At 40.1% G+C, this 16,473-nt stretch overlaps 1 protein-coding gene across 2 annotated transcripts in view; it reads right to left on the bottom strand.

Annotated features, from left to right (window-relative positions):
- The window catches only part of LOC134638420 (protein unc-13 homolog B-like), a 191,056-nt gene that overhangs the window by 59,632 nt on the left and 114,951 nt on the right, over nt 1–16,473 (bottom strand). Inside the window, exons 13-18 of one of the 2 annotated variants that reach the window (XM_063489023.1) lie at nt 13,927–13,976; nt 13,314–13,389; nt 6,688–6,762; nt 4,544–4,763; nt 4,225–4,452; nt 75–216 (exon numbers count right to left, since the gene is read on the bottom strand). In XM_063489023.1, the coding sequence (XP_063345093.1) occupies nt 75–216; nt 4,225–4,452; nt 4,544–4,763; nt 6,688–6,762; nt 13,314–13,389; nt 13,927–13,976 (791 nt within the window). Of the gene's footprint in view, nt 1–74; nt 217–4,224; nt 4,453–4,543; nt 4,764–6,687; nt 6,763–13,313; nt 13,390–13,926; nt 13,977–16,473 lie in introns of those variants that run through there. The other variant, XM_063489022.1, reaches the window with a different exon arrangement.

Raw genomic sequence — 16,473 nt, 5'->3', positions numbered from 1 at the left:
GCACATAGCTTTCAGCACATTGGAGAGCTCCAACTACGTTTTAAACCTGGAGGAAAAAAGCAACTTGCACTTACAAGCTGAACTTTTCCTCCCAGACTGGGTTCAGGTTGCCGTAGATTGTCTTTGTCCTCTTCTTGGTTTTACCCACTTGGATGGTCACATAAGGATCGCTGGAACCTGTCCTGTCCTTGGCCTGGAGACCCTGGGCACTGACGACTGACACACACACACACACACACACACACACACACACACACGCGCGCGCACACACACACACACACACACACACACACACACACACACACACACACACACACACACACAAGCAGAGAAAATGACTATGAAAATTGCATAAGAACAACAAACACCTACTCCCTACCATCATCTTTCTGTTTCTCATTCACATACACATCGAAACACACGATATCACCCACACAGTTATGCAAAGCCTCGTAACACAATACTCGTGACTCACAGGCAGATGTTGGGTAACATTTTTTACTAAATATCTTAAATAACCACGAGGTTCTGTGCAACAAGTGGTGAAAGTAGGCTTTAAAAAACCCTGAGGCTATAATGTGGTCCCACTGTTGCATTAGAGCGTAGTGAAGGCTGTAGTGTAAGCAGCACATGGCATGCAATTTTTTTTTTTATCTCCTTTTTGCACATTGCATTCTGTATGCTGTATCTGTACCTTACTCTCCTAAAACAACCAAGCAATAAATGAAAAGCAGTTTCTGTGACACCTGGCTCTGTTTGGCTTCTCTCCAGTCAGCTGGCACAAAACTTTTTGATAGATGGATGATTTGAATTGTGTCTGGAGACATATATCAACTACGGAAGGTCAACAGGTACCAAGGAGGGACAACTTCATTTCTCATTGTCACTTTAATCCAGGTGAGAAGGCAAGCGGGATTTCTGCAGCACATACTAATGAGGGGAACTATTCATAGCTGCAGACTTTAACTAGAGCTGAAGCCTGAGGACAAATCAACTAAGCAACATGCATGCACATTTTCTAGGACTGGGAGGAAGGTTATTGACAGAAATTCGACATGCAGGGTGAGCTCAGGGTGAGTCTCATCATTCAGAATGTAGCAAATGATGCCGATTGCACAACCTGTGTGTGTCCGAGGCCATAAATAGCTGTTGTTTAACAGCAAACACTGACTGCAGTTAAAGACGGGGACATGTTTTTCATGTCTAATATTTGAAAAACGCAAATTCATGCATGCATGAATATCTGATTGACAGATTATCCGGGTATGAAATGTAAACAGATGATCACATCCCTTTTTCATTTTAAAAATATGAAAAAAGAATAACACATTTATGCCATTTATGAATATCTACACTCAACCATTTTATTAGGTACACCTGTTAGAGTGCTTGTTAATGCAAATGTCTAATCAGAGCAATTCGATTCATGCAGGAATGCAGACATAGTCAAGATGAGCTGCTGAAGTTCAAACAGAGCCTCAGAATGAGTAAGAAAGGTGATTTAAGGGACTTGGATGGTTGTTAGTGGTAGACAGGCTGGTCTGAGTATTTCAGAAACTGCTGATCTGCTGGGATTTCCTGCATAGCCATCTCTAGAGTTTACAGAGAATGACCTGAAAAACTAAAATCATCCCGCGAGCAGCAGTTCAGCAGAAGAAAATGCCTCGTTGATGCCAGATTCCAAAAAAGCTGGGATGCTGAGTAAATTATAACTCAAAACAGAATGCAATCTTTGACAATCGCATACCCATATTTTATTTATAATAGAACATAAAAAACAAATAAAATATTTGAGCTTTGAAAATGTACCATTTTAAGAATAAAAGAAAAAACATTTTAAATTTGAGGACAGCAACACGTCTCCAACAAGTTGGGATGGAGCAACAAATGGCTGGAAAAGTAAATGGTGCTAAAAATGACAATCAGGTTAATTGGCGACAGGTCATTGACTTGTCTGTGTATAAAAAGAGCATCTTAGAGAGGCAGAGTTTTTCAGAAGATGGGCAGACGTTCACCACACTGCAAAAAATGATGTCTAAAAATTGTGGAACAAATTCAGAATTATGTTAAACCCATTATTAGTGCCTAACAACATCGAAAGATTCTGAGAAACTTGAAAAATCTCTGTGCATAACGGGGAAAGCCTTTTAACTGCATTAAAAACAGACATGTTTCTCTCATGGAGATCACTCCATGGGCTCAGGAGGTTTTAGCTCAACATATGCTCCCAGCCAGATGACTTTTTCCTGCTTCTCTCCAGGGAAGGCTTTGTGTATTTCAGCAAGACAACAACAGCATGGCTTCACAGCAGAAGAGTCTGGGTGCTGAACATTTGGATCATCGTGAAACTAAAACTACAGCAAAGAAGACCCAGGATTGTGAAGCAGCAGGAATCTTCCATCAGACAAGAACGGGACAACATTGTTCTCCTGTTAGTCCAGCAGGTGGTCTCCTCAGTTCCCAGATGTTTGCACACTGTTGTCAAAAGAAGAGTGGATGCTACACAGTGGGAAACATGATGTCATCAAATTCAAAATTACCCAATTTCTTTAAATGGTACATTTTCTCACTTTAAACATTTGTTTCCTGTTTTTTCCCAAATAAAATGTCGATTAATGAGATGTATGTTCGAATGTATGATTAATATGCTGTTGTGAGCCATAACATTCCAGTCATATATTTGCTGTCTGTTCATTTAGTGACCACGTCTCTGTGCTAAAGAGCATTTTGAATATAAATTGGTTACTCCCTACTGGAATCGAGTGACTCTTCAAAGAGCTCTCTGTAAAGCATCTCCTGTCAGTCCAGAGGGGTTCGAGTTAAAAGCGCTTCTAGTTGTATTTCAGATGGATGACATGACTTGTTTAAAGGGTTTTATCCCATTTACAACTACAGAGAAAAGCTTTTCTTGTGCTTACAAGCAGCCACACTGATGAACATGTACTTTTAAAAAATTCTATTACTGCATATCAAGAATTGGTTGAGTATGTTTGTCAGACTTCGTTCAGCAGAAAAGTGAATGACAGCCATTACGTTATGAATGATTTCAGCAAAGCAGCAGCTCCACGCCCGTCCCTGTATCTCATCTTTAAACAAGCTCATCTCTGCTGATTGGGGAGACAAGGTGTGATGGCTGCTATGGAAACACTGCTGCCAATATATGGTGTGATATGTCTGGTTGCTTTGGTAACAGTGGCAGTCCTGATGATGTGCGGCGAAGAGAGGTGGGGATGTGAATCCGTTCAAATTAGTAACTCCTTCCTTTAAACAGTTAAAGTTTCAGCACAACTCAGAAGACAGTGTGAGGAAAGAAGATGCTTTATGAATATGGGTGGATATTTTTTAGCAACTGTCGCGCTCTGGCTCAGTGACACTCTGCTTCACTTCTACACAGCTGCAGGTTTACACAGGTGTTGACGACAACTGTGCCAGCTTTCCTAACACTCTCATCGGATTTGAATATGCATGAAAAAAACTGCTTTGCTTTTCTAACTTTCTAACACCCACAGTCACTCTGTCGGGAAAGTGTCGGAAATTGTGCACTGAGGTCTGGTTGACTGATATTCAGGCCTCCTTAAAGGCACTGTGTGTTTTTTGCATTTACCAGAAGAATTTATTTACTAACTGACATTAATGACACCTTGGGCAGGCAGCCAATCCCAGGTGATCCCAGCCCATATCAGCTGACACCTTAGCTGAAACCCTTTAGCCTAAATAAAGTTGCTGCTGCACCTGCAAGACACTTTGCAACCCACCATCCAAACCAGTTTCATATTTGTCACTGATGCCTGTGGAGGTCTTGCTGGTGCTCTTACTACTGTATACATTCCACGTATAAGCAGAAATCCTTTTTTGACTAATGTGGGGCCTAACTAAAATACACTAAACTAAATGTGGCTGAAGTCAGTGTTAATTATAAAAGGGAACCTTTAAATTTTTCTAGATTGAAAAGAATCTGGGATTTACTTTTCCCGGAAAATGTCTGTAAGACACTTGCTCTTAAAAGAAGTCTGAAAATGTTGGGGAGAGTTTGTGCAATGTTCTTTATCTTTCGATAGCTGAAAGTGAGACAAAAGCGGAGGCAGATTAAGGATGCCTTGTAGTGAAATGCGGCATTTGCACTCCAGTTTAAAACTACCTTAAGCATATCAGTGGTCTCTGTAGAGAAAATAGGGAACTGTTTTGAAGGTTTTTAACTTCAAATAAAAACTAACAAGTAAATACCATTGATGGTGATCTTGGCTGACCACTTGGAAGTGCCATCCAGCACACTCTGCTTAATGCTCTTCATGTTCTGGGTGTGGACCATCTTGGAGACGTTGAACACTTTACGGATCTCCTCAAAGATCTCTGGCTTGTTCCTCTCGCGGATTTTCATCCGGTCTTTCATGGCCATGATGATGTGCTGCGTCCGGTCCTCTGCCCCGGTCTTGGAGCTCTTCTCTGCCGCTCCTGAAGGCGATGCAGCGAGTTCACAGGAAGCAATAATAAATATGATCTGCAACACAATTCAGCTGTCAGGTAGTTTAATAACTTTACTTACTTTGCAGGCAGTCAGCGTTTAGCAGCTCTTGGCATTTCTCGTGCACTTTGACCCCACACTCTGCACAGCGCATTCCCTGCCGGGCGATGCCCCACAGCAGACCCTCGCACTCGTAGCAGTAAGTGGGCGTGGTGGCGGTCCACACTTCAAAATTGTGCGGCGTGGTGCAGGAGATGGGGTAGATGAGAGCCTGCAGGGTCTTCTTGTATACGTGATTTTTCTGTTGGAGGAAAAAAGAAAGAAAGAGGAAGCGATAAAGAGAAGGTCAGTCACAGCCAGAGCGTCTGAAAGAAGCATAAAAGCGAGGAGTATGACTGGTTTTTTAAAACATTTTCAAAAGAAAGTAAACGGAGGGAGCAGACAACAGCTTAGAGACTGATACGGAGCAAAAAGGTGAGGATGCATAACAAGGCAAGATAGAGGACGACGAGGTCAGTGACAGAAATGCACAAAAGACTATTTGCACTTAGTAATACATAATTATATAAAATTATATATTAGCTAGTTGTGTTCACTGTAGTCTGATTTAAGTAAGGTCTGCAGAAGTAATTCAAGAAAGCTGTCAAAATTAACCAGAACGTGCTTTTAAGGAAGTATCATTTAAAATTACAGCAAGCTTTGATTATGTACATCAATTAATTTGATTGAAATTCTACGACTTTTCTCTGACGAACTAAATTCTGATGTTGTAGGAGGAGTGTGGGAGGAGGTGAACACATCTACACAAGACCAGAGGACACCTTGACAAGAAGCCCAGTTTGATTTGGTGAATTTTATATAGAGGGCAAGTGAGTCATTATCATTGTTATTGCTCTCTTTATTCTTTTCTTTATAATTATCATGGTAGAGATGCTGGTGTGGTGGAGTTACTAATAGAAATTACTGTTTTGTATCAATACTTTTACTTTTATTGATCTGACCTTTTGACTTCACTTTGTGCTTTTCTGTGATTTTATCACCTTTGATTTCCATTTGTCTGCGACTGTTTTTGCCACTGGTACTTTTTGGCTATTGATGACCAAAAAGGATGAACCTTTAGCAGCACATTTTTAAAGTTTTTTTTCACACTGTCTGACTGAAATAACAGAACAGTTAGTATTGTACACGTTGTTTATCTCAGTGTTTTTCTTTTCTTTTCTATGAACCCCTTTACACCATGCACACCCACACGAACATGTGCAGAGTACTTTTCTATAAATGTTTATGTAGGTCTGTATTTTCAAGTAATAATTAAATGGATGCTCTAAATGACCATTTCACTTTTAAAGCCTGGACATCATTGCGCTCCAGGCTTTCTTTCTGAATTGATGAGAAACATAAACTGGGAATTGGAATCCAACAAAATAAAAGAGTCCGCAACACAATTCCTGAAGGTTCATATATTATAGGAAAAAAGGTGAGAGACCATCAATACGGTTCAGTCCACCAACACAACCTATGGCCTTAAAACTAAAGTCACTCAGTTATAAGGTGAGGCGAGCCGGTATTTATTGCACGGTCTATTTTTAGCAATGCACTTGAGCTGCACATGCTTGTGCACAAGTCTTCTATACTGTAGGACTCTAGTAAACTGTGTTTCATCCAAATAAGAGGCTCTTAATTTTTCATGTGTAATTTTACTCTGAAAAGAAAATTCCAGCCTTTGAAAGTCCTCCTGTCCTCTGCTGTATCATTTTCTGCCAAATCCAGTGACCTACTTTATGCACTTTAATTATTAATGCTTCTTCTGATATATAATGTAATCACCATCATGACTTGGCACAGCGAGGCATGGAAAGGAATTGCAAAATGAACTATAATAAACAAACATGAAGTCTGCCCCTGCCTCCATTAAAACCTGAAGCTGTCTGAAGTTGACTCAGCAAAATCCAGAGCCTACAGTATATTGGATCTCCAACAAACAGATTAACAATATGGCTGCAGGATAATGACAGCAGGAAAACAGTTGGAGGGAAAAAAAGTGTGAAAAAGTGTGTGTGACTGTTTGTAAAAATAAGTTGAGGTCTGTGTGAGTCCCCATTAGCTGGCATCGAGGTGACAGGTCTCCCTGTAGGTAACTCACACCTTTATTGTTTGTGTGTGTGTTCTTCATTGTGTGTGTGTGTGTGTGTATATCTGTATGGCATATGCACTTGGCCACTCACAAGCTCTTCGTCTTTCAGGGAGGTCCGTGTGGCCAGTGTGTGGGCGAGTCCAGCTTTCCTGGACTGTAGCATAGACTAGAAACGAGAGAGAAAAGAGAGAAATCAGGAATTCACAGCCACGGAGAAACACGCAAACAAACACGTTTAAAAGAAAAGAAAAAGACAAAGAAAACTTTCAGCTTTAAAATTCAGGAAATCAATAGTTTGTGTGATGTTGGGCTTTTCTTTGAAAGCAGTGAAAGCTCAGCATCACAAGAACAACACACGCTTTTGTTCTCCTTTTGTCTTTGAGGCACACTTTCTGAAACACACTACTCTCATGTATTGTCTCCTTGAGGACAAACCCTCACACATGCTCGCACTGCTACAGTTGTGAGGCTCTTTGTAATGTACAATTAGCAGGAATCTTTCAAATTTGCTCGGCAGGTTTGTCGAGTGTAAAGGCAGAGTTTTCAGTAGCACAAAGGTGGTTATGTTTTACCCGCTGAGATGAGCAGATGAGCTGATAATATTCACTATAAATGATATTTTCATATCATTCATGTCATATATGAGGTTGTTAAGTCATAGGTTAGGTTAATTCAGGGGGGGCATGGAGTAACTGCCCACAGATTTACATTTTATGATTAAGTGTTTTTGGAGCTGCTGAAAGACTTTAAAACCATTAAGTGTACAAAAAAAGATACAAAAGTAACAAATGCAGATAGGATCATGTGTGCTGTTGCTCTGCCAGTATCAGCAACACACAGTGATCGTGACACATTGTGAGATAATTGTCGACACTGCAAGATCTTACTATGAACCCTGAAATGATACAACTATATGTATTTATTCACTGTATTTTTGTTCATTACTATTGGCTTACCCTCCTTTTTTACCCCTTTATACCACAAGTTGCTTATCCTCACTAACCTGACCTTTTGGTAACTCCACATCAGAACAAAGCTTTGCAGTTTGTCTTCAGGTTTTTGTTACACTCCTGGAATTTCAGCAAATTGGGCAAAAATGTAAAAATTAGATCAAGTTTAAATTTTAGGCCTCTGTTGTACAGCTGGAAGAAATAAACAGGAGCACTAAAGATGTGCTGAGAGAAACATCATATATTAACTTTTCTGTGGCACTTCTCTCGTGTCTCAGTTGAAAATGTTATCGTTATCCTTCACATCTCTCTATGACCTGTTCTTCTTGGCTGGAGTAGGCGGCACTCGATTATTTAAATCATGTGTCAAACGAGCACACGCAGAGCCTTAAGCTGAAAGCTTTGTGCAAGAAAACGAAGCTAATATCATTATTGGATTTTGATGAGTCTGCTAACACAAAGGAAGCCTGGTTATGTTGAGCTTGCTTTGTGCTCCGCCCCTCTCTGCATCATTTTCACTCTCAGCATTTCAACACATCATTTCAAGTTATTGACCAAAAAGGAAGTAAATAAAGAGAACACAGGTCAGAAACCACTAAAGCTGAAATGTGTTTCCATTTCTCATTTGTGTGACGCACCTGAGAATATTCTTCAAATACATGCACAGATTTCTTAATCCTACAGTGAGTGACTCCTCTCACAGCAGCTTGCTGTCAGTTATCATCATATTAAACTGATCAAAGGCATTTATTTGCAGAATGAGTCATTACAAATCTCTTCACTTGAAGAAGCAGTATTTTGATTGAGTGCAATGAAGAGTTTTCTGATTGTTAGTTGCCTGTATTTAGTTTAGCTTCCTTCATTGGAAATTAGTGAGAGGGAAATCAGATCACAGATACCGAGAGAGACTTATTACCCTCTTTTTGTGACATCAAGGGCTAAAATTAATTAATTAATTTACAATGTCAAAAATGGCCCATTATATGGAGTGAGGGTTTTTTGGAGTAGTGAAAAAGGAAAAGTGTAGATTGTATATATACACATTCAAGGTCTTAAACATCTATATCAATAAACCAAACTTTCACTGGTTCTGCCTAACCTAACAAAGGTAATTACGTATCGTAGCTTTAATATTAGCCTGGCATTGGATCACACTGAGCCCTGAATTTGTGCTCATATGAGTGGAATAAGCTGTTTCACATACGTGTCACATTCACTGAAACCAGGAGAACCATCAGTATGATCAGTTTATAATCATGCATGTGAGATAGATATAAGACCTTTTGCTTAGTCACGGTTCTTCTGATGATTAATCACATGCCAGTGCCACAACCTCCTGTTATTTTTAGCGCTGTCGATTCAACTAGTTTGTTGTGTTCGTGTGTACTTATCACTGAAGTGAGGTTATCGAATTCTCTGAATAGTCATTGTGAGCCCTCTTAAAACACCATCGTCTTTCCTGTTAGACCTAACTGTTCAATAATTTGCTGTAATGGTCAGTTCTCTGACATAAGCCTCTCTGGCTGAAGTGCATCAGCCTGAAAGGTATTACCAAGCATACTTAAAGAATTAAACCCTCTCCAGCCGTGACTCACTGGAAAATTTCTTTTTTCTTTCTAAATGCTCAGCTTCTCCTAATCCATTCTGACAGCTAAGCTCATAGAAGTGGATACGATACCACTGGACAGGTAGACAGACCAAGGTGAAATATCTTTAATGTGCCAAAAAGAGGTCAGTCGATGCTGGAAAACATAAAAACATGTCTGTGGTCCAGTAGCACAGACTGGAAGCTACTGTCTGTGAGCAGGGAAGGTTAAAAGAGAATTTATATCTTCATATCCTTTGTAGAAGGATGTCCTAGCAACAGGATGCAACGCAATTATTTTGTTTTTACGCCAGGAGTGGGCAACTCCAGGCCTCGAGGCCGGGTGTCCTGCAGGTTTTAAATATGTCCTTGATGCAACACAGCTGATTTAAATGGATAAATGACCTCCTCAACATGTCTTCAAGTTCTCCAGAGGCCTGCTAATGAACTCATCATGTGATCCAGGTGTGTTGACCCAGGCTGAGAAAACCTAAAACCTGCAGGACACCAGCCCTCGAGGCCTGGAGTTCCCCATCCCTGTCCTAAGCAAACCAAACCCTAATCTAAATGGAGAGAGATCTATAACTTTAATTTCAATAACACCAGGGTATAAAAAACAGGACTGGCCATCAAATGTTATTAAAAAAACAAAACACTTTAAAGGTTTTATGACTTTTTAAAGTTATATTTGTCATGGCAAGTGCTGTGTGGCAGGTAGGATGAAGGACCCAATTGCAGGACTCGGAAACAGAAAGTTAAACTTAGGGCGTAACTTTATTGCTGCAAAAAACGCTACATAAAAAAGAACTTAACAAAAACAAACCAAAACGTCAAACACAAAAACTAGGAACTAAACTGTACACTGGAGATTAAACTGGGAAACACGAGCTAGGGAATTCTCGGAACACGAAGGGAGCAAACACAGCACGGAGGGAGTGTAGGTTAACAACGCCACAACAACCAGGAGAAGACTGAGGACTAAAATACACATCGGAGAACTCAGGGAACGGGAAACAGGAGGGAAACACAGCTGGAACTAATTAGGCAGGACGAGACAAGAGAAGCAAAAGTAGACACACTAACAGTAAAACCGGAAATACGGCACGTTGCAGTGAAATTGGAGCTCAGTCCACATAACATCACAATCAACATAATCAGCCAGAACCAGAAGTCCACTACATCTAGGGAATACATATGTATCCCACAAAACAAAAGCCCAAAACATGATTCGCTTGTATCTGTATCTATGTGTGCATGTTTCCTGGTTTGGCTGCATTGCTCTTTGGTTGGACGCCATGTTGCTCCTAAAAAGCTCTCTGCTATAAGTGTGATTTGCATTGTAAAAATAGCAGCAATTTTTTAATGATCTTATTTCTATTTATCTGAAACTTTTACTCTTTACAGGTAACATCACAAACCACTGTCTGTTGAGACTGTTTTCGTATTTTTACTCTTCTTTCCGAGTTTCTGCAGTTTTATCTTCAAACTGCTTTAGTTCCATCTGAAAGGTTTCTTGTTCATCCGTGGACATCATCTCCTGTCTGGGTCACTTACTCTTTATGATTTATGAATTGACAAAGCTTGATGAAGTTAGATGAGCTTGTTCAAGAATTTTTATATCCCTTCAAACCTGATCTGTCACATCTGTCATTGAAAGAGTGACCTTCACCCTGGAGCATCACTTTAAATCACAGGAGACGAGTTTCTTTAATCAAACAAGTCTCAGGGACTGAATATTCACAGCTGCAGCCAATGGATCTACATCTGAGACTCTCCAAAGTACTCTGAAGACTGAAGGGAGAAAGCCATTACTTACCTTAACATTTATTACCGTTTTTGTAGAGTAGTCGATGTGTTATGTAAATAAAATGGACCGGTTAACATCGTGCATAACAGTTTAATCGAAAACACAAATCCCCCTCAAAAAAAGGCAAATCTGAAAATATTCACACAAAGTTTTGTCAGCTTATTTGGAAATAAACGGATTTATATTTGACTTGTATGTGCTGCATGTGTGTGCATGCTCACACTGAATGTATGAAAACCCACGAAAGAAAAACTTGCACTGAGCAGATCAAAATGCTTTGCTACAAAGCAGAGTTTGAAACAAAGCGCCTCAAACAAATAATAAAGTACGGCAGTTGAAATCTCTGGTCTTTTACTCACCATAGCCTGAGGGCCGACAAAGGCAGGGAGACATGTGCAAAGAAAGAAAACAAGAAGAAAGAAAAGGTTAGAGACAAAACAAACAGGTTCCCCTCTGAGAAGACCAGCAGCTTTTACCCTGAAACCAACAATTCACTGCTTGCAAACAAATTACTACCCAGTGGGCGCTGCTGTACGAGTGCTATTTCAAGCATATATCCTGCATCTAACCTGCAAATTATCAGTCTTTAAGAATCAAATCAGGCGATTGTAGTATGTACAACTCTTGCATCAGTTTTTTTTAATTGCCACTTTAGAAACTGAAGGCCTTTAATCGGTCATTACAGCTGAAATCCATAAGTAAAGTTATGGCAAAATATCTCGTGCACCACAGTTACAAAGAGAAAGAAAAACTAAGTACTAGACAAAACAGCAACATGGAAAATCCCCGTAATACATATTTGTGCAATGGGTACATGAAAAAAACAAGCAAATGAGAACCAAAAGCTGAACCTTCAGACTTCTGTGAACAGTTTCAGCTTTTTTTTTTTTTTTTTTAACTCAACCTTACACGGTAACTTTGAGACGCACTTTTGGCAGTGAGCACAGAAGCCCCACCCTTCCTTCGCTGATCCTCTGCTGCTCAAACCTTCAGTTTATGGTAGCAGCCAATAAGAAGAAAGTTAGCTGAAAAGGGGAGGAGCTTAAACAGGAAATGAACATACTAAGTCCCCTATGATCTATACTGCCTTAGCTTTATTTCAGATATCTATAAGCAGTTTCTTTAACCCAAACGTTTCAACTGAGTGATCAGGAATGGAAGTTGCAGATATTCATTTATTTCACACTGCTGTTTTGGTGCATACGGTAAAAATACTGTTAACTAACCAATAATATCTACCAATAATAAAACCTCCCGTTCTTAATTCATAGACTTAATTGATATGTCGACCCAACCTTTGCTATAACAGTTTCAACTCTCCTGGGAAGGCGTCTCACAAGGGTTCGGAGTGTTTATGGGAATTTTAAGCCAATCGTCCAGAAGCACATTTGCAAGGTCAGACACTGATGTTAGATTAGACGGCCTGGCTTGCAGTCACAACTATAATTCATCCCAAAGGTGTTGTATTGGGCTTAGGTCAGGACTCCATGCAGGCCAGTCAAGTTCTTCCGTACCAAACTCTCTCATCCACGTCTTTATGGACCTCGCTTTGCGCACTGGTGCACAGTCATGTTGGAACAGGAAGGGTCCATCCCCAAACTGTTCCCAAAACGTTGAGAGCAGGAAATTGTCCAAAATGTCTTTGTATGCTGAAACATTAAGAGTTCCTTTCACTGGAACTAAAGGGTGGAAAACAGCCCCACACCATAATCCCCTCTCCACCAAACTTTACACTCGGCACAATGAGTTGCCGTGATCCCAGTCACTTTCACTTTGTCATAATATCCCAAACAGCTGACTGTGGAATATTTAGCAGACTGGAATTTTCACAACTACACTGCTGGAATTCCCTGAGCTCCTGGGAGCGACTCACTCTTTCAAGATATTTGGAGAAGTAGTCTGCATGTCCAGCTGCTTTATCTTATACACCTGTGGCTGTGGAAGTGATTATATCAGATGAATTCAATGATTTGGATGGGTCAGTGAATACGTTTGAGAATATAGTTATATAGCTAGACCTTTACTTTGTCAATAATTAGAAATGCAAAACAATTTTAGATATAATCAAATATGAAATTCATGTTAGCTGGGAAAACTTAATTAAGCGAGTTGTTCATTATTCACAGCAGTGCCACATGACTCCATCATTATAGTTAAATGATAAACCTGTTTTATTGTTCTCATGTGGGAGATTGTTCAGCTCGCTCAGTCACTATTGACTGACATTTTCAAACTGGTACATCTGCATATTCAAATACAAGTCAGTTTACAAATATAAAGGTGACTGTCTTTATTTTCAGTTAGCTGATCAAGTTTAGGGTCAGAAAGGGTCAAAATTAAAATGTCACAAGGAAAATGATTGAGTGTTTGCTTACCAGCTCACTAACGAGGGGAATGGGCCTTCTCTTGCGGAGATCTGGCATGCTGTCAATGCCAAACGGTGTGTTCCCCCTGTACACAACAATCGAATGTGGAAATGTATTGATCAGTTTTTAAATAAGGAAAATTCAGAGTACAGCATACCTCCGCGAAGCTGCGAGTTCACGACCTTAGTCGTTTGCAGATTTTTCCTTAGAGCCTAACTACATTTCACGAAATTTCACCCACAAAAACCACAAATATCCTCCGCAATTTTTTTAGAGGAATTTGTAGCTTGTGATGGTGAAATACCCCTGTGCTCAGCGGCGGGAGATTTGTAAGTAGCCAATCTGAGAGCCTTCTATATCTCTGCTTATTGCATCTCCAGCATTCTCGCATCATAGCAGTCTTCTTAAAGCCCTAAGATGGCGCCCAAATTTAGGGTTTAAACTATAATAACAGGGATTTATATGCATTTTATGACCACACCCAAAATTCACAGTTTTTCACTATTCACGGGTGCTCTAGGAACGTGACGCCTGCAAATTTCTAGAGTCGACTGTAACATACTAGCTCACTTGAACGAACACGCACGCACACACACACACTCATCAGAGGACCTTTACTGACCCTGGCTTGGCCCACGGGTGCTTGCTGAGGTCACCATCTTGATCTCGGCTCTGAAAAAGAATGTCACAGGTCACGCGTTCAGCTACTGGGTCTGGATTTACTGGATTCATAACAGTGGTGCATGCACATGCACAAGCATGAGATATAGAAGAAAGTGAAAAGGAAATAACAAGACAGAAGCACAGGGACTCAAATGTGTTGGTTGAGTTTCAGTACCGCATGCCAAACAGGACTCTGCGATCAATTGAATTGTCGTCATGCATATATGAGCCTCATTAATGTGGTTTCACCTTGTAAAGCAAACACAAATAACATGTGCTCCCAGAAAACACAAACCAAATATTTACCATGTTTTTGTTTTTTCTTCTAACAGGTATTAAAGGAAATACCACAGTGACTAACATGTTTCACCACTTTCATGTCCTAATCAGTGCGGGCATTATTGCTTATACATAACTACATACACATAACTGAACATCTAAGTGATATAAACGCAAAAGGAAAATTAAATATAGACACAAGCATGATGAAAATGTATAAATACAACAGAAAGAACAGTTTCTTTAAAAATACTGCGTTTATAATTTTAATGGGGGAGAAACCACGAAATAAGTAACCTGATCTCCATCTTGACTTCCATCTGTAACACAGCACAGAAGAAAAAGGAAAAACAAATGAAAAACAGTCACAGACTAGTTTGTGAAATAACATGCCACACCCTGGATTATTCATTTTGTTGTTAATTCCTGAGTAATGCTAAAAGCAGCACAGTTGCTGAGCTATCAGGTAGATGGGGTCTGAGATCATAAATGTTTCATTAACATGTATAATTTATCATGAAAATGACTCCTAATATTTCGCTTCTCCTTCCTCTTTAATGTGAGGCTAGCTTTCCAAGGAGATAATTAATGTTTTCTAATTCAGCAAATGGCCACTGCCTTAGAGGAGTAAGGGACTCTTGAGTGGCAGGTGATACATTACTCTCAAGGGAGAAGAAAAGTGTAGCACCAGCAAAAAACGTTTGGTACGGTAAATACCCAAAGGAACCGTTTGGTACTGGGGCTTATTCATAACCTCTGGGTGAGGGTATTTAAAGAGGACACCGGTGGTTAAGCTTTCATCAACGAAAACGATGCACTGCAACCAGGACAGATCAAAGAGTTTCAGTAACGGGAAGAGGCTTTGATGACAGGAAGCTGGGAAGGAAAAGTTTTCCTGTTTGTTCTTCTAGAAACACTTGTGTTGACAAAAAATGATGACTCAGTTACCATTTATAGACATCTGAATGAATTAAAATACCCATTCTCCTTTACTGAGAAGATGAAGTGTGTTCATATCTCTCTTCATTTGAAACATTTTAATGGTTCATCTACTCTAATCACAAAAAAAGCAAAAGAAAAACCCCAAATTAAAACGTGCATTAATCAGATATTTTTATCCAGTCCTGACTCAAAGAGTTAAATTGTGATTAACTGAATCAGTTTGATCAATTAAATTCTCTGTTTTTGCTAAATTCTTCGTTAACACAACACATCTCAGAGTGGAATACAGTTTAATAAATCCAATATTCTCCCGTTAATGACCGGTATTGGCTGTTGTCCTGAAACATTACCGGCACTGATACTGAAAAAGGTGTACAGCCAAATAAAATGCATACAATAAAACAACAGATGAGCCCAACATTAAATTTCATGTAATGACTACCTTGCTCAAACTCATCCTGAGAGAAGGTGGACATAGTCACACTGGCAAGGCTGCGCCTGGTCTCTCTCTTCTCACGAAGAATCTGCTGAAAGCTCCTCAGACACTTTAGCCTGCGCTCATCCATCTGGCTGATCTCTGTGGATAGCTCTGCTGCTTCTCCTTCTGGTTTGTCCTCTGAAGCTATAGCGGTGTCCATGCTAGTTTGTTGTGGTAGTGGGACATCAGTTTGCCCTTGCTCTTCCACGGCTGCAGGTTCGTCAGCCAAAACAGAGGCCGACAATGAATCTGCAGTGGTACATTGCGAAAGCTGAGCTTCTTTAATGCTCACATCTGCAAGAGTTTCTGCATGTTTTTCTGTAAGGCCATCAGGTTGAGGCAGTTTTGCAGCACTACTGCAAATCATGTCAGGGCAGACTGGGAGTTCCTCAGGACACGGTGGGACAATATCAGAAAAAGGGTGTTGGTAAGTTTCTGTAGACTCCAATGTAAGGCTGTTGATGGCTTCTTTAAGCATAGGCTCCACATAGAAAGTATCTAATGTATCTACAGTGCTGGTTATGCTTTCCCTAAAAGCAATATCATCACCACCAACCACATCACCTTTTTGGGTTATATCAGATGTTTGAACCAATTGTGTCTCATAGCAAAAAGGTTTTGAAGGCAACTGAGTTGTAGGCAGATCTGAAGGCATTGATATTTCAAAGTCTGTTTCTTCTTCAGGATTCACAGCTCCAGGTGCTTCAAGTTTACGCAACGCACCCCGCAAGGCAGAGCTAAAATCAAGTACTGCTCTACCTATGCGTTTGACATTGAAACCCCCAGCTTGGGGATCTGCATTGCCAG

The sequence above is a fragment of the Pelmatolapia mariae genome, linkage group LG12, assembly GCF_036321145.2.
Source record: "Pelmatolapia mariae isolate MD_Pm_ZW linkage group LG12, Pm_UMD_F_2, whole genome shotgun sequence".
Taxonomy (NCBI): Eukaryota; Metazoa; Chordata; class Actinopteri; order Cichliformes; family Cichlidae; genus Pelmatolapia; species Pelmatolapia mariae.
The sequence above is the reverse complement of the archived record's forward strand: the minus strand, read 5'-3'. Positions and strand labels throughout refer to the sequence as shown.